The 19,268-nt window shown below is 36.9% G+C and overlaps 1 protein-coding gene across 6 annotated transcripts in view; it reads right to left on the bottom strand.

The window, feature by feature from the left end:
* NRP1 (neuropilin 1) overlaps positions 1–19,268 on the bottom strand; it is a 165,004-nt gene that overhangs the window by 44,370 nt on the left and 101,366 nt on the right. For all 6 annotated transcript variants that reach the window (XM_087947104.1, XM_087947105.1, XM_087947107.1 and 3 more), the window contains 2 exons: positions 3,612–3,770; positions 434–578 (listed from right to left, as the gene is read on the bottom strand). In XM_087947104.1, the coding sequence (XP_087803230.1) occupies positions 434–578; positions 3,612–3,770 (304 nt within the window). The remainder of the gene's footprint in view (positions 1–433; positions 579–3,611; positions 3,771–19,268) is intronic.

Raw genomic sequence — 19,268 nt, 5'->3', positions numbered from 1 at the left:
ATCCAGAAAAAAGAACTCCTGAGTCATTATCTTACCAAGAGTATAAACTTTACTGAATAGACCACATTGGCACAGAAGAAGCGAAACCAACTCTGAACTTCCCGCAAAAAAATAAGCATAGTTAATCCCCCCTTTTTCCACAGGCCAAACACAGTCTGTTATGTCCACTAATAACTTCTATTCAGTTTGTTATGGGAACCAGCTGCCCACACTGGGACATCTATTTGGAATGTCCTTGAGGAGGGGAGCAACATCTCACGGGAACCAATTACATTTGAATGTCATTCTCCCCATTCTTGCATTCCATTCCACCCCTTCCCTTTTCTTTGTCAAGTTGCGAGTTAAGCGGAATATAGATAAAAGTGCGAGTCGGTCTTGATAACCAATCTTTTTTTTAAAAAAATAAATAAGGTAAACTCTTCATAGTTCTTACCAGTAATTTTACAGCCATAGATTTCAAATCTCAGTGATATTCCAGTTTCCCAGTTTACAGGCTTGATTCGAATAAAACGTGTCAGAACTGGCTTGGGAAAAGATCTATAAGCAACCTCAGTTGGATTGGTGTTCCCCATGAATAGCTATAAAAAGAGAAAAAATTTAAGAGATTCCTTAAAAATATCTGAACTGTGTTTGTTTACTCACATAAATATACAAGTCATAATGCAAAAAGAAATTATTTTTATTGATAACATTGATAGTAATAATTATAAATCCAAAAATGATCAGACTCCCACAGAAGAAAAGGATAATCCAGAGTAAATATAGGATACTGAATTCCTGCAGTTCCGTATGGTAACTTTTAACTGACAATTTTTACTAATATTTAATAAAATATTAGACAATATTGAACTATAGAATAAAACACAGCTGGATTAAGATTTGTACTGCTAAGGACACAAATTTTGACTCATTGAAGATGAGGGTATCTTGTTTTGACTCATTGAAGGTGAGACTACCTTGTTTTCTTAATAATTCCAATACAAAGTTTTCTTATGATACTTCCAATATTAAGAATAATCTAAGTATTCTATTTTTCTATGTTTCAATACTTATATTTTTTTCTAAACAATAAAGAAAGGCATTCAAAGACTGATAATATCTACTCTGCTCTGTTAAGAAAGATGTATTATAATAGGATGCATATTTAGGATGCAAAAATCCAGAAGATTATTAGATGGAAGCAAAGATATATTTTAATGTTTTAATGTTTAGTTTTATAACTTTGGTATGACTTTATTTTTTTGTTTAGCTTTTGATTGGGAGTTGCCCAGAGTTGGTTAGAAGATGGATCACTATATAAATGTTTTAAACAAACAAACAAACAAATTTAGGAATTTTTTTGCTCTTGTCTGGCTTTTTACAACCCAGACAAGAAAACGTCTATAACAAAGTCAAATTCTCCATTGACTAAGTTCAAGGAAGGTGACTAATTTCCTTTTCCATTAGACAATGCAAAGTCTCAATTTCCTGATGTTAGGCATTTTTCCGTTGTTGGACAGAAATTTCTTAAATCTTTCCTCAACTTTCCTGCTTTGTATTTTCTTAGAGCAGAATATAGTAAAGGAAGTTGACCATGTCATTTAAACCTATGCATGTAAGTAGCTAAAATACAATAAATTGAGTAATGATTTTAGCTGCTATTTATCCATTATAAATGGGTTTTAATTGTTCAATTGTTTATACTTTCTTGGGAGTGGACAGCTAGAAATATCAATGTCTCCATTTTGGGACAATTAAAACATTATTGTCTCCCTTCCCCTCATAATAGTCTTGCTAAAAATTACTCTTTCTGTTGTTTTTTTTAATGGGAAGGAAGTAGTAATGGAAGATCAGCAGGAATCTCTTGCAAACATTAACTCTATTTAGTACCAACCATCTGTTTAACTTATTAATATTAATTGCACAGGAAAGTTAGGCCAAGGCCTGTGGTAAAGTTTGGCTGTCTTTCAGACAAACAGGATGAAACAGTCAAGTGGTTATCTGTTATCCATGATAAAGGAAGTGCAGCAGAAGTACAAAGATTGGTTTGTGTAAGACTTTTAAGGTATTTCCAAATTAAATAAGGCATTTCTGGGGAAAATGTACGAAATTTTGACTGACCAATTTTGCAAAATATTATGGAACCTAGGGCAAATCGAGGACAATATATCCCTCTGATGTAACATTTCAATGCAGCATTTCTTTGTCTTCAGTTTTTAAAAGATTGCTATTTGTTGACAAAATAGAAGACAAGCAAGCACCAATGCATAACTTCAAATATACATGACACTAATTTGGTGAAAATGAGGACTTTGAGTTGATACCATTCTGTAGACCAGTGGTCCCCAACCTTTTTGTACCACGGACCGGTACAATCCACGGACCGATCCACGGACCGGTACCAGCATCAGCACGCATGACCAAGGCAAGGCGAGCCGAGTGACCGGACAGCCAGCCGCCCCCCACTTCTCCCCGCCACCTTCAACTCCTCCTTTGTACCTCCTTTGGACTCCACCACCATCAGGACGGCTCTTCGTTTGAAGCCGCCCCCCCCTCAACGAAACTAAGGCACGAGGATTCTTTCAGCACCCAAACGCCGCTTTCCAACCGACGACCGACAAGCTCACCCGGAAGCACTTTCTCAAGCGCCGTCGAAACAAGATGGCGGCACCCAAGCAAAATAGGCGGCCCGGTACAAAATGATCCACGGACCGGTACCGGTCCGGGGCCCGGTGGTTGGGGACCACTGCTGTAGACTTCTTCAATATTTTCATATTGAGGAGTCATAATTAACTGGGAAACACATGAGTCTTTTATTCATGCTTACCCAGACATTTACTGGGTATGATATATATTATATTGCATAGATTTTTAAAAACCATCTGCAGTCTAACAGAAGTGAGAAACAAATCTGTGAATCTCAAAAAAAACCTCCTAAAATTTAATAAAATTAGACATAATCCAGACAAGGATGTTTAGCTGGGGAAAGCATTTAAATATAAACAATTACAATTAATGGATTTAAAAATGTTTCATTTTGGTGAATTTTAATCTTGCTTTCCATGCTCCAGCAATGAAGCATTTTATTATAGAATTACTCTGTCATTCTTATGCCTATAAGTTACTAATGAATGATACAGCCATAGCAAGAAAAAAACATAAATGTTTGGGCTATTTTATTTTCTCATTACTTTTGACTGATTAGTAAAATGACCAATAGGGATAAGTATAATTGATCCTCAAGTACCCAGTATTTGTTTAAAATAGTGATAACCATGGCAGCGTGGTGGCTTAAGGGCAGTGTTGTGACTCAAAACCTGAGCACCACATGATGGGATGACCACGTGTTCTCACCCCAGCTCCTGAAAAGCGTACAAACGCAAGTAAGCAAATAGATACTACTTTGGTGGGAAGCAGTCCATGATGTCATGCTGGCCACATGACCATGGAAATGTTTTTGGACAGCACTAGCTTAATGGCCTTAAAACAATGATGTGCACCGTCATATGCAATCGGCAGTGACCAGTGGAGTAAAATCCGCAGGGACTCCTTTTACTGATAAATGTAATTAAATATAGAACTTTATAAATCCATAAGTAGTCAAGAACATCGTACAGATAAAAAAATATTACCAAAGGTTTATTGTTCCCATCTTTAATGGATATCCAATCTTCTCCATTGGAGCTGATATCCACTCGGTATGTTTTCAGAAAATACATTTTTTTAGTTTCTTTGGAGATGGCTCCCTGAGTCCCAATGGCAGATACAAAGCGGAGAACGCCTACGTCTACCTGTGGGAAGGAAAGAGGAGAGATAGGGAGAGAATGGAACAAATTACATGTAATCTATATTCTAATGTCTCATATGATAAACAAGTAACACATGTGATAAGATAATCCTGATGTTGCTATTGGTTCTCCTGTTGATTCAATTATGACAGGGGTGTCAAACTCGTGGCGTCACGTTGTTGTCACATGATGTATTATGACTTCCCACCCCCCTTCACTAAACTGGGGGTTCACTTTCCAGTGCATGATGTATCCGGCCTGTGGGCTGTGAGTTTGACACCCCTGAACTATGACATCTGCTTCAGGATCTTGGTCTGATAATAATATTGTGGCATAATGTAGTCTATCTACATCTTCCAACAATAAAAATATATCTCCTCAATATATAAATGTAAGCAATTGCTAAGCTGTACCACATCCTGAATGAGAAGAATGGTAGACAATGTGTATATGGTCTGAACAGCCAGAAATGTCCAGTAGTCCATTTGAGCAACATTTAAGCAGGCTGATAAGATCTTGTTGCTAAGAAATTTCCAATTTTGTATTTATGACAATTTAATTTGCTTACATGCATAGGTTTTTTATTCACCTAAATCTCGATCTCGATCTCTTTCTCTATCTCTAATGGTATCTATACCCCCCCCTATCTATCTATCTATCTATCTATCTATCTATCTATCTATCTATCTATCTATCTATCTATCTATCTATCTATCTATCTATCTATCTATCATCTATCATCTATCATCTATCTATCTATCTATCATCTATTTTTATCTATTGCATATTTCAGTATGTTGTTGTTGCAACTGGGAGATTTCAAAACATATATTTTGCTAATTTACAATCTGCCATATTAAATAATCATTTAGGAAGAAAAAAACCCAAATCAAAATAAAATATCCCTTTCCCCCAAAAACAACCCTTTCCATTATTGCAAACCCAAATCCTTTTATCAAACTGGTTAAAATGGCATAAGACTGCACTACTGACCTACCTACTGACAACTAAATGTTCAAAGTAGAATGATAATGTAAAATAAAATAATTTCTTATCTTATCTTACAAATATGACATCTATGGGCTTATAATTTGTTCATGGTGAAATTCTCCAGGAGATTATTCTCCAAACATTACCCAGACATTAGAAGGGTGCTTTGAAACTGCTTGTCTTAAATATCCACCACACGTCAACCTTTTTAATTATTTTGAGGCATGCCGGATGCAGATTGCATGTCTCTAGTGTCCGTCAAGCATCCTTTTTCCTGGAAGCATGTCATACATCCAAAAGCAAAGAGAGTGGGTGGATGGATGGGTTAAATCAACATAATCTCTTAGGGAAAATATGAAGGAAGTCCTGTTGAAGATAGACAGGCTGCTATTTAGATTTACCTAGATAATATACAATCACTAGGAAACTTAAGAATCTTGAGGCACAAAAATTAAAGACCAAAGCTTTTGGGATCAGAGGGAGAAACATTGTTCCTAATTCTGATTTTAAAAAGTGATCTACTCGTCTAAAGTTTTGGAAATGCTGAACACTGTAAATATATTTCTGGAGAACAACAAAAAATGAGACAGTGATCTATAGTTCTTTTCATCATCTGTTGTTCTAATTGTTATTTAATTGACAGATATACAGCTAGTCCTTGTTTACTGTCTAGTGTTGATTGTGCCTCATTTAGTGATTGTTCAAAGTTAGGATAGTGATGAAAAAAATCATTACGATCAATCCTTGCATTTATGACCTTCACAGGTCTGTAAAACAAAGAAAAGTATAATAAGTAAGTTGTTATTTCATTTAATGACTGCTTCACTTAAAGACCAAGTTGCTTGTCCCAGTGAAGGTTACTAAACAAGAATTTAACTGTAATCAAAATCACATCCTTTTCTCGTTCAGTCCCCATATGATGAAAAAACACAGCATTCACACATTCTTTTTACAAGGCATAAAGGTGGCAGGTTACTCTGAGCACTCTACTGATAGAAAAGAGGTTCTCATCTCTATTTTCTTTTTTTGACTACAGGTATGTAATCAAGAGCAGGATGCTTTTTATTCAAATATTTTGAGCATGATGGAAAAGAAAACTGTGCTAGTCTGGAAAAAAAAATCAGATGGTCTATGGTAGAAAGTTAGCGATATTGTCCAGATCAACTTGAACTGATGTGTCCCTCAGATACTATAGTGTTGATTAGGGATTTGCATCATGTCTAGTTAAATATACAGTTTCACCCTGAAACTAATTGGACTTATAGAATGAAGAAATGTGTCAAACAAACAATTATTTAAAAAAAAAAAACTCCTTCAAGTTTGACATAGTGAGTCTCTCAAGATCTTACTTTGAAGTGAGTTAAAATGTTTGTAGGTGGGATTTTCATGTGAACATTTTTTTTAAAACAACTCCTATTTTCTTTTTCTCCTTTCTCTTAAATAACCAGTAAGTACTATATTGTGAATGAAATCAGGCAAATGGCCCATAATAAGAGTTCTACAAATTAAAACCCACTTTCTGTGAAAGGAAGAGGAAAACAGCTCTTAAAATGGAGTCCAATTGTTCAATGATTTAATTGCATTGATTCTCAGTAATTAAATTATGTATTTGCTTTACTGAAGCAGCTGATTCTCAAAGCCACAATAAAAAAGGACAAAATGCTACCTTGGATAGTTCATGCTGAATCCATTTGTACTCCTCAACTGAGGACAAAAAATTAAATAAATATCAAAATAAAAAGAGGAAAGCAACATCTAAGCCAACAAGATTAAATAAAATCTTGGATAATGTAAAAGCTCTTGATGTTTGAAAAGCTAAAAAAGTAAAGCAAATTCAGTGGAGAAGGTGACTAGAACTGGGGTGCAGCATTTTTTTTAAAAATAATTTTTAATCTATTTAGTCTATTATTACAAATATTTATTTTATTTATTTATTTATTTTGATTTGTCAAACGCTTACAAGATAATAGGTATAAGTATATACCGTATTTGCCGGCGTATAAGACGACTGGGCGTATAAGACGACCCCCCAACATTTCCACTCAAAATATAGAGTTTGTTATATACTCGCCGTATAAGACTACCCCTCTTCCACACACCTTCCACTTTTGCACTTTTTTTTTTTTGACGCACTTTTCTGCTTTGGACAATTTTGAAATGAGCTAATCCAATTTTGAACCAAGAATATGCAAATAGCTATGGAGTTTAGAAATGAGTTTTAAAAATATTTTTCATTGCTTACCATTAAGCGTAAAATATGTTGTAAATAAAATGAGAACACAGGAAACGTTCTCTTCTCAATACAGCTGATCTCTCTCTCTCTCTCTCTCTCTCTCACACACACACAAAAACCCGGACACTGAAAAGGCTGCCAAGGAACAGTATATTCAATGCCTTCTCTTTAATCAAGAAACAAGGAATTCCTTAGAATCTTTTTTTTTCCCCAAGTGGCCCTCTTTAAAAAAAAAAAAAAAAATGGAGGTAACACTTTCATTCAAAAAGTCTTCCAGTATCTGGAGTCGCTCAGACATATTGAAGTGAGGCAGGAGAGTAAGTGAAATTTGAAATGATCCAGCTACCGTTTTTCTTCCCCTCCGCCCGAAGGCCATTATCTCCACGTCAAAACGAGACGAGGGGAGGCAAAGAAGCCAAACACGCTAAAAGGATCTCTTTATTTTCCTACACAAGGTCACACCTACTTTTCCGCATTCAAAGGACAACCTCTCCTCACCACCAACACACACACACACACACCCCAATACCCGCAAACAATGTTCTGGGCATTAATCACCATTACTACATTAACCTGGTAAATTTATACCCTGCCTCCCCAGTGTTGCTTTGACGGCAGGATTTCACACAGCGGGCGCTGCTCGCTCTCTTCTCCGCTCTCCCACCGTTCGCACATGTTGGAAGCACCGTAAAACCTGATAACCCACCCGGGCTCCCCATTCTTAACCTACAGCCGCCCGCATGCAAAACCTGCGTACAAAAAGAAAAAAAGAAAAAGAAAAAGAAAAGTACGCCGCACGTGAGGATCTTCGAATCCTCTCCTCCCCACACCGCTAAGGAAGGAAGAGGGGGAAAGGTTGCGCAGCGTGTGGCGAGTGACACCCGCCACACACACACACACACACACACACACACACACACACACACACACAGCCCCCCTCCCGGCTGCAACTCAAGCTCGAAGTGGGAGTCGGAGTCCTCCCGCGTATAAGACGACCCCCCCACTTGGAGGCATGTTTTTCAGGGCAAAAAAGTCGTCTTATACGCCGGCAAATACGGTACATAGTTATGAATACATGAAATAGGTACATGTAAGAAAAATAAAAGAAACAATAGGACAGGGACGGTAGGCACGTTGGTGCGCTTATGCACACCCCCTACAGACCTCTTAGGAAAGGGTGAGGTCAATAGTAGACAGTCTAAGGTTAAAGTTTTTGGGGTTTGGGGAAGAAGCCACAGAGTCAGGTAGAGTATTCCAGACATTGACCACTCTGTTGCTGAAGTCGTATTTCCTGCAATCAAGTTTGGTGCAGTTAACCTTGAGTTTGTATCTATTGTGTGCTCTTGTGTTGTTATGGTTGAAGCTGAAGTATTCATTGACAGGTAAGACATTGCAATGTATGATTTTATATACCATACTTAGATCAGACTGAAGACGGTGTAGTTCTAGGTTTTCTAGGTCTAGAATTTCAAGTCTGGTGGCATAAGGTATTCTACAACGAGTAGAGGAGTGGAGAACTCTTCTTGTGAAATATTTCTGGACTTTCTCAACTAACGTGCTAATATAAGATACGTAATGTGTGTTCCAGACTGATGAGCTGTATTCGAGTATTGGTCTCGTAAATGTTTTGTATGCTCTAGTTAGTAGTGTGATATTACCAGAGAAAAAGCTACGTAGGATTAGGTTAACAACTTTTAATACCTTTTTGGCTATGTAGTTACAGTGGGCTCTAGCACTTAGATAATTAGAGATGAATATTCCAAGGTCCTTTACAGAGCTTGGATCATCAACAAGGTCTTGACTATTCAGCTTGTATTTTATTTTCTGATTTTTTTTGCCAATATGTAAGACAGAGCATTTATTTGTTGAGATTTGAAGTTGCCATTTGTTTAACCATTCTTACACATAGTCAAGATCTTTTTGAAGGGTAGCAGTATTGTCTGTAGTATTGAACAGCTTTACATCATCAGCGAAGAGAATGCAGTTGCTCTTGATATGATCACAGAGGTCATTTATATAGAGTATGAAGAGAGTTGGTCCTAGAACACTGCCTTGGGGGACACCACTATTGACAGGTACAGAATTTGATAGGACACTCTCAATTTTGACCATTTGTTGTCTGTTTGACCATTTGTTGTCTGTTTGACTGTTTAACCTATCCAGTTATGCAGTTGTCCAGAGATACCATAAGATTTTAGTTTTAGGAGTAGTTTGTCGTGTACCACTGAATCAAAGGCTTTACAGAAGTCTATGTAGATTGCGTCTATTGTTTTGTCCTGATCGAGTTGTGTAGTCCATATGTTTTTGTTGTGTAAGAGTTGCAGATTATAGGATAGTTTTTTTCTGAAAACAAATTGTTTATTAGAGAGTAGGTTGTTTGTCTCTAAGTTGAGGATAATGGATTGGTTAATAATTGATTCCATGACTTTACAGGTGACGCAGCATAAGGAGATTGGTCTGTAATTTTCAACTAGGCTGGGGTCTCCCTTTTTGAAGATGGGGATGACCGTGGCTTGTGACCATAGGTTAGGCAAGAAGCAGGTCCTGAAAGATTTTTCAAAGATTATGCTTAGAGGTTCAGCTATGGCAGTGGATATCTTTTTTAAGAAGTAGGCACAAATTCCATCCGGTCCAATGGATAGAGATGGTTTTAGATTGCGTAGTGCTTTTTCAACATTGTCTTCTGTAAAATCGATATGTATTAGATCATTGTAGTTTTCTGTGGTACGGCTAGGAAATACTGGACATGATCCATTGCTGTTTACAAATACTGAGCCAAAGAATGTGTTAAAGAGGTTGGTTTTAATAGTGTCGTCATTGCAGTCTTTACCATTAGGTCCTATCAAGGGTGGGATGGACCTTGAATCTTTTAGTTTGTTGTTTACAAAATTGTAAAAAGTGCAGGTGGAATTGGTGCGTAGAAGGTTTTCCTCTTGTTTAATGTGATAATTGGTGCATTCAGTCTCTATCTGGTGGCATAAATTTTTGTATCGGCTTTTGAAGTTGGCAACGTGACCAGATTTGTTTTTCCACCAGTTATCTCTTTTTGGATTGAAGTTTCCATATTGTTATGGGTAATCTGTTTTTTTTTTTTTTTTTGGTGGTTAAGCAAATCAAGTTTTCTCATTGACTTTCTTGTCAGAAGATCACAAAAAGTGATTCCAAGTCCTCTAGACGCTGCAGCCATCATAAATATGACTCAGATGCCAAGCATTGATCATATGAGTAGGGCAGTGATGGCGAACCTTTTTGTTGTGGTGTGCCGAAAGCGTGCGTGTGTGCTGGCACCCACAATGCAAGGCGTCCTGCCTTCCTGTGCATGCGTATGCATCACCCCCTCCCCCTTACCTGCACTGTGCATGCACGTGCCTCCCAGATCATTTTTGAGGCCTTTTTCACCCTTCTGGAGGTCAAGGGAAGCATCTGCAGCCTTTGTAGGTAGGAAAACAGACCCGTTTTTAAAAACTTCCAGAAGTGCCAAAACGGGCCCATTTTTCAGCCTCCAAAGGCTGCCGAAGCTTCCCTCGAGCCCCTTGGAAGGCAAAACAGTCTCTCCGGGCTCCAGAGGCCCTCCGGAGGCTGAAAACAGGCACTTCCATTATTTCCAGAAGGCCCATTTTCAGCTTCCTGAGGCTGCAGAGGCTTCCCTTGTGCCCTTCCCTTGTGCCTCTGGAAGGCCGAAAACTGCCTCAAACGAGCCGGAAATCAGCTGGGAGGCACGGACATGCGCAGGGCAGGTAAGTTTGGCTGGGGCTCGCATGCCCACACAAATAGCTCTGCATGCCACTTCTTGTGGCACAGGTGCCATAGGTTCACCATCATGGGACTATGGGATAGCAATAACACTTAGATTTATATATCACTTCACAGAGCTTTACAGCCCTCTCTAAGCAGTCTATAGAGTTAGCCTATTGCGCCCAACAATCGGGGTCTTCATTTTACCCATCTCGGAAGGATGGAAGGCTAAACCAACATTGAAGCCAGTGAGATTCAAACTGGTGAACTTCTGGCAGCCCGCAGGCAGCAGAAGTAGTCCGCAGTACTGCATTCTAATCACTGCATCATCATGGCTCTTATACTGCAGTGGTCATATGTATGAAAAATGGTCCTAAGTCACTTTTTTCAATGCTGTTGAAAATTTGAACAGTCACTAAATGGTTGTACGTCAAGGACTGTCTGTATATGCTAATCAGTATGCTAAAGCTACCTACGTACGTTCAATTGTGGACTGCAGTAAACACTCTGGTTCTCTATTATCTGCAGGCTATTAGATCAGAAGCAAGCTTTTCCATCTCTTTCATGGGTGCATTTAAAAATCTGATACCATTTTTCAAGGTTTTGGGAAATCTCTTCTAACTATAATAGCAAAATAATCGCTTGGCAGATATTTTCCCCTCTTTCCCACTTACCTGTCTTTTAACTTTTCCTAACGTCTTTTCTAGGCCTTGTTATTGGAAAAAACATCTGTTTCACATTAAGATGAATAATATAGGAATGCAGTGATGAAAGACTATATATCTGATGCTGAACATCAAATAACCTGGCAGGAAAGCATGATTTAAACATGTGCACAAAAGAAGACTGAGAGATTGATATTTGAAAGTTCTATAGTATCAGCCCAATTTAAAAACACCTTTATTCTTCACCCTGAAGATTAAGAGCTTTCTTTGTTCAATATTTTCTTCTTTCACTACACTGAATTCTACATCAAGCAAACAGAATCTGATAGCATTTTCTTTTCTATTATGGTCTGATTGTATACAAAGAATTAAGATGGCCTAACTTTTTGTAGCAAGAGAAAACTGCATGTTTACTTGCTATTAAAACCATTAATCCAATGGATTATAGTGGGCCAGTGTACTATTTTTAAAAACCAAAATACTTGGGGTATTAAAATGTAGTTAAGACACATCTAGTATTGGTGTAAAATACATATACATATACATATATACATACATACATACATACATACATACATACATACATACATACATATCACATATATATACAAATGCATATGTGCTACATCCTAAATAAAATTATTACTACCAGTCATTAAAAAATAGTAAAAGAGCTAGCAGAATAAACATCTTAAATATTGATAATATACAGGATAAGGTAAAAACAAGTAAATGGAAAACCAAGATAACATTTTTGTTTTAATTGGGCTACTTCTTAGGCTCCAACTAGTGGCACTAATGTCCCTTTATATCAAAGAACTTTCTATTTTTTTCTTAGTAATTTGTACATATATTTTTACAGCTCAAGTTTTAATCTGTACTGTAGGCAGAACTACATTGTAATTTTTTTCCCAAATCTCAGGTCTGCTTATTTTGTGATGCAAGAAGTCAAATGAAGCCCACTACCATTAGAAGACTGTAGTGGTGTGATTCAAAATTTATTACTATCGGTTCTGTGGGCGTGGCTTGGTGGGTGTGGCTTGGTGGTTGTGGGAAAGGATACTACAAAATCCCATCCCCTCCTCACCCCACTAACCTGATTTCTAGCTCTGTTCTCCTGTGCAACAAAATAAGACCCAGTCGATTAGCTGGCACTAGGTAGGCAGAGAGTAGATAGAGGTGGGGCTAGTCATGGTGGTATTTGCCGGTTCTCCAAACTATTCAAAATTTACGCTACTGGTTCTCCAGAACTGATTAGAACTGCTGAATACCACCTCTGGAAGACTGTCTTATAAGACACTAAATAAATCGTAGGATTTTTTTTTTTAATGTGGTAGGAATTAAACAAAATCAAGCCAATCAATCATCAACCATATAGACAGTCAGTGGTCTGCATTGAGCTTGGTGGACAATCAAATTGTTCAAGTCTGAAGTTCCTGCTTCATTCAGAGTCCATTTAGCAAGAGTAAAGTAGTGTATTTAGCTACTGTGCAGTAAATCATGCAGCCAAATGGGTGGTTAAACAGCCTGTGAGCACAACACACAGTGTGAAATGAATCTTCCTGCTTCCTACAATCATGCAAGTACAACTGCACCACAAATGCAAAGAACTCGTTTTGAAAATGAAAATCTGTCATGCATAATAAAACATAGCTAAGATTGCTGTGGCACGGGAGCAAATGTTGATGCCAGGCTTTTAACACTTTTTGCTGTTGCTTTATTTGTACTGCTGCCTGAAAAAAAATAAAAGACAAAGAGCTGGAGTTTGATTAACAGGAAGCATTTTATTTGTGAGCATGTCTTGCAGCTCGGAAAATAGCATAATCTGTCACTTGACCCTAGATGCTGAAAAGTCAATATTTTAAGAGACTTGTGTCATTTTCTTATACAGCAAGACCTGTACTGTATTAAAACATCCCTGACTGGTTCTAATCTTCATAGAGTATTTATTTCTACAATATACTGGCATATTATCCTTCTGATTTAGCAGTTGGATGCAGTAGTCACATGATGTTAATATGTTCTGTTCTCCTGCAGGGCCACTGCCAGAACCATATACATACCTCTGGCTGGTTTCATACATTTTGTTAAGTCATAATTTGTTTACATTGTAATTTTCTAAACAACAATGGCCTAATTTGGAAATAAAACAAAACCATAAAGCATGGTTTGTAAACCACAATGGCTAAATTCACACTTTATGCCAAGACACGACTAAACAGAACTCATCATGGACTATGTAAAATGCAACTGCAGTTCTATTTCTAGCTGAGCCAATGTATTTTTCCCACATCAGTCAAACATAGCAGAACCCAGAACCATCTATTTAGAAGGTCCAGTTCAAGAGAGATATCTTTTAACATTTCATAATTGAAAATCTAGTTGCATCAAAATAGTAGATATTTTATTATCCCCAGCATTTCAGAAATGAATAGGGGAAATTATGCATTTATAAGATTTAGGTTTAGTGATCCTAAATCACCGATGGACCTTCTGTGGCTGAGAGGACGTTAGTCTGCTCTGTATGAATCTGTTGATCCAGCAATTGCAACATGTATAGTTTTTCTATTGTACTTGCTATATGGATGATATTTGCACACTAAATCTTTAAAGAAGTGCCACTTGGTAGAAGTAAATGCCCTTCAAGTCTCCTTCATTGAGTTGACTGAAGTCTAAAGGATTAGGAAATACTGTTTACGGCAGAAAAAACTAAGCTACAGAAATGATAGATTATGTCCCCTGAAGAAGGTATGCTAATTTTCAATTAAAATGGGTGAGTATTTTTAAATGTTGCCATTATGGAGTGAAGGCAGGTCTTTGCCATTTGTCAATGCCATGCTTATAAGTCCTGTCACCCCCTCCCCAAATTGTGGGGGGAGGGGGGGCAAGAGAAACTATCTTTTTGACAAGGAAAAGACAGTGCTTGTCTATGCTGTGTCACATCTGGATGTATGGCACATTCTCCTTGTCTTATGTTAATTTTTTCCTTGCATAAATCAGAAGCAACTAATTAAAAAGAGAAATATTTAATTCTGACATGTTCTTTGAACTGGCATTCCATCTGGTTCTGTTTTTGAATAATAAAATCTGCTGTAGCTATAAAACTTGGCAATCAACATTCGGATACAGAGAGACAAACAGGACTCAGTATAGCAGGTTCATACACTGCACATTTTGGCTTGAGATACTTCCAGATTTCAGCATACCAAATTGTTCCAGCATGGAAAGTATAAAAATTAAATGTGAAAGAAGAGAATAAGAGAAAAATGCTATTCCTATCCTGGGAGGTAAAAATATCATTGGTATACATTAGTTCTGATTCATTTTTTACACGTAGGCCATGAAAAATGAAATTGGTTCAGAAATATGCAGTCTATAATATATCCCCTGGAACCTACATAACCCTACATTTATGGTACTGTTTGCTTGGCCTTGCAATCAAATTGGAAATGCCCTTCAGGTATTCCATTAAATTATACCTTTATGGACTTTTTAAAAATCAACATATACTTTAAAAAGAATAATAAAATATATCCTTTTGTGGTTCACCTCGTGTTTGGTAACATCTTAAAATCTAGAGATGAAAGCATAATAAACACATTTCTATGACAACATGGAACATTGTAATCCACTTTTTATGCAATTGAAAAGTTATTCTGTGTTAGGAACAGAAGCTGATTAACTTCTGGCACCTTTGAAAAAGATTGCTTTCTATCTGCAAGGAGCATGGCTGATTGTACAATATTCCTGTTCCAAAGCCAAAAGCTTTGCTTTGGCAATGAGATAGCTTGCAAATGTGTACCTAATATATTTCACAATTGCTGGGTCAACAGAGAAAGAAATATGAATGAACTCTCCTGTCTCTTCCAAAGTTCTTAGAAATCCTTCGCAAGCTATAGCTTATTCAGAAACTAACCCCTTTTAATTATCATTTTGTATTCTTATTTTAACAGTTTGCAAGATCTTCTTTTGTTTTCATAACCTTAACTTGTGTCATATAACCACACCTGTTTTTAACTTATATCACTACCTCATTATTATGGGTTGATACTTTTCTTTTATGCCTTATGATATATAATTTATCTTTGGTCAATCCAATTATACCAACAATTCCAGCTATCCTAGTATAGTGAAGTGTCTTTGTTTTTTAGCGCCAAAGTCAATTTATCCATTTCTGCGCATTTTGAGATTTTTTCAATAATCATTTCTTCTGATGGAATTTGATGTTGTTTCCAGTGTTGAGCGAAGGCTAATAATAAGAATACTTTTTACCTTGTAACCTCTTTCTTTCTTTCTTCCCCCTTTCTTTTTCTTTCTTTTCTCAAAATCCTTTCCCTCTCTTCCTCTCCTCTCTTCTTTCTTTTTCTTTCTTTTGCTTATTTGTGTATGTATTGTGACTGGTTTTAATTGTAAAAATTAATAAACTATATTTAAAAAATAATAATTATCATTTTGAATATTTTTTGTGTGTGTGATTTAGATTTGATTTTAAACCACTACTTAATCCTGTAGTTTCAAATGCAGAGGAATGTTTAGCACAGCCTGGATGAAAACCTTTCTGGAACGGAGTCCAGACACTATAGAGCCATGAAAACCTCTTAATGAATTGTGCTCTTGAAACTGGAGCTTTCAAAAATCCTCAAAAGTAAGAAACAAAAGTCCCAAACTTTTTGGATTTCTTCCATATCCTCCCCTACTTTTGCAGCCCTTCTGCCAGCCATTCTTGTAGCAGACAAGCATTGCTTATGATTACAAGAGGTTCTGATTGCTGGCAAGAAATACTGCCTTTTCAAATTATTATCCTAATAATTTTAATTTTGTATTCTCTACATTAAACAATTGATGTGTTTTAATATTCAACCAGGCAAAGCCAAGCAGACTTGAGCTCAGTATAATTACAACAAACCCTTTTCAGGAAACTTGGGTGAATGAATGAACAAGAGAAGATAACTTCTTACCAGGCTTCCTACTTGGTTTTGATTAGATTGTCCCCAAAGTGCTTTTTCCAAAAGACAACTGGACTTTCTTATTTTTTCTTCTTTCTTTGAAGAAGTTTTCACTCCTCACCCAAGAAACTTCTTCAAGAGCCATAGTGGTGCAGTTAGAATGCAGTATTGCATGCAAACTCTGCCCACAGTTGGGAGTTTGATCCTGACTGACTCAAGATTGACTCACTCTTCCATCCTTCTGAGGTCGGTAAAATGAGGACCCAGATTGTAGGGGTCATATGCTGACATTTCTAAACTGCTCACAGAGAACTGTAAAACACTATGGAGTATATATAAATATAAGTGCTATAAGACTACATGATATTTTCAAAGAAAGTCCAATTGCCTTTTGGAAAAAAGGCACCTTTGGGAAAACCATGACCTAGATGATTGATAATCTATAGACTTGTTGAGACATTTGTTCGTTCTGCTGGTAGGGAATCCTGTTCTGAAATCATGTCTTCATGACACCCCTACCTCTCATGAACTTGGTTGCTTGGACATGTTAAGATCAGGGAGAACAGGCATTTTATTCTTCTAGCTCATTCCTGCCTTATCCAGGAAAGCCAGATGTTCATGTATCCATTTCTCTCCTTCACTAATTTTTCAGTATGGATGTTCTTGGACTAGAATATCCTATCAAAATTAAAGGTGCTAAAACAAAGTCTTGCTATACAGTCTATCTAGGTGAGCATTTTCCTGGAAAACTTATGGACAACTTTTATGGAAGCAAAGCTGTGATGAATAAATAAATGACTTTATTTTTCACACAGCTTTGCCGCTGAAAATGTTTCAGTATTTTGGAACTAAAGGCTGGGTAGAAATTTCTTGGCAGGAGGAAATGTTTTGAAACTTTCTGTACCATTAAAAGAAGTATGGCATTTAAAATTGCTTGGTAACTAGAAATTCAGTTCATATACTTATATTTGGATTAGTTTATTTATATGGTATATTTCTTCCAAAGCTTAAGTAATTCATGTAATTTATTCTCTCAACAATCCTGTGAGGTAAATTCAGTACAAAAGTGACCTATGTAAAATTAGCCCATAAATTGCTATGACTATGAGTGAACTTGAATCTAAGTCTCTTTGTCCTAATCCAATACTTCAATTACTCTTCATGGTTGACCAAGGAATAGATGTTCAATGTTCTTTGAAGAGTTAATATGATCTCAGTAAAATTTTACAAGGATCTCTATCTGCAATCCAGCTGCATCTTTGCATAAGGACGCATACTACAGAAGTAATAAAGTTGATCTAATGAGTTCAGCACAGGAGGCCATGCAAAAGAGAAACAACAAGCTACATAGGTACCAGCTGCTTGTCAGATGTTCACTTTAAACATCCCATCTGAGTCTGGTTCCTTTTGTATAAGACAACAGAGATGGATTTCGTTTAATCAGTGTGGGATATGTCTTTTTTCTTTCTTAAGAAACAAAGCTGTAAGGAACTTTTGTTTGTCGGGCAGATGTAAAATCTAAAATGAGGAAATCCTTTTCAGGAATATTTTAAACTGGATGAAAACTAAACTGTTTCAGGTTCATCTAAGATGGAATTGCATCTCTCTCTCTCTCTCTCTCTCTGTCTCTCTCTCTCTCTCTCCTGACTCCTCTGATGAAAGGAAGTGAGAAAAACAACAAAAGCAAGAAAAAGCTAGCAGGGACAGTGGAATGCACTGATTCTGGAAGGGCAAGTAGTTAACTCACTCAAGCAAAGATCCTTTTGACCTCCTATCCCCCATCTCTATGAGGGAGTTGTAAAAAGGGCAAAGTTCAGTGGAGGAATAAAAGAAAGCTGGAAAACACATGGATGCAGACACAAAGTGACCAGGCAAGAAGAGACTTAATGGGACCTGGTAGAGACACAGTGACTCATGTGGCCTTCTATCCTATATCATCATACAGCCTGCAAACTAGTCTAGGCAAAATATATAAGAGAGCTTCAATGTTGCAAAGTAGAAGATGCTCTCCTATCAATTTTGGATCCCTGCTGTCTCTCTAGCTTACTTTGGCTCCAGTACATTCATTAATACTTTATGGCTTGCCTAATATAGATTGTGATCCTCTCTGTTCAAAAAATATTTTTTGTTTCTAGAAAACTCATTACCAATAGTTTTTCCTGTCAGGTTTGCTTACATCCATCACTTAGGGCTACAAATTTTTGTTTCTAATCAAGCTTCAAGAACAGCATGACAAATTTCCTCATTATTCTACCTGCAAGCTGGGAAATGCATCACCTATTCAATTTTTACATTTAAAAAAAAATAAGGAAAGCCAACATGTTTTTTTATAAAAGGCAGTGGCCTTCCACAGTTTTGTAGGATTAGTTAGCTGGATTCTTACTTCTTTTAGCCAGCTCTGCCATTTTTTATGAATGTTGAAAATTCATAGGAGCCGTATAGTTTTGTGATAGCTTAGGAGTAGATTTACTGCTTATGGCTTGTGTACTGAAAAGCATGAATAATCTGGATTTGCCAAAGTCATGGTAATACATCATTTGATGGATAAATTCGTTTATCACTGTATCAATTCATGACATGACTGTTTAAGACATTATTGCAGGGGTCTTCAAACTTGACAGCTTTAAGACTTGTGGACTTCAATTCCCAGAATTCCTCCTTCAGTCATGTTAGCTCAGGAATTCTGGGAGTTGAAGTCCACAAATCTTAAACTTGCCAAGTTTGAAGACCCTTGCTTTAGAGGAACAGAAGTCCCACTTTATGTATTATTTGAATGAGATACAGGATTCTATGCACTACAATATAATTAAACCTATAATTTTATCTTGTGATAATATGTAGCACCAACATTGCTTGCATAACAAATTCTGAGCATAAAACATAGACAAAAGATTTTTTTTTTGGCTTAGCAATATGAAAGTTGCACTTATAT

Source organism: Notechis scutatus, chromosome Z, assembly GCF_049901735.1.
Source record: "Notechis scutatus isolate UNSWTSFEM ecotype Mainland chromosome Z, rNotScu1.2, whole genome shotgun sequence".
Lineage (NCBI taxonomy): Eukaryota > Metazoa > Chordata > Lepidosauria > Squamata > Elapidae > Notechis > Notechis scutatus.
Note: the sequence above shows the minus strand (reverse complement) of the source record. Positions and strands in the feature narration are given on the sequence as shown.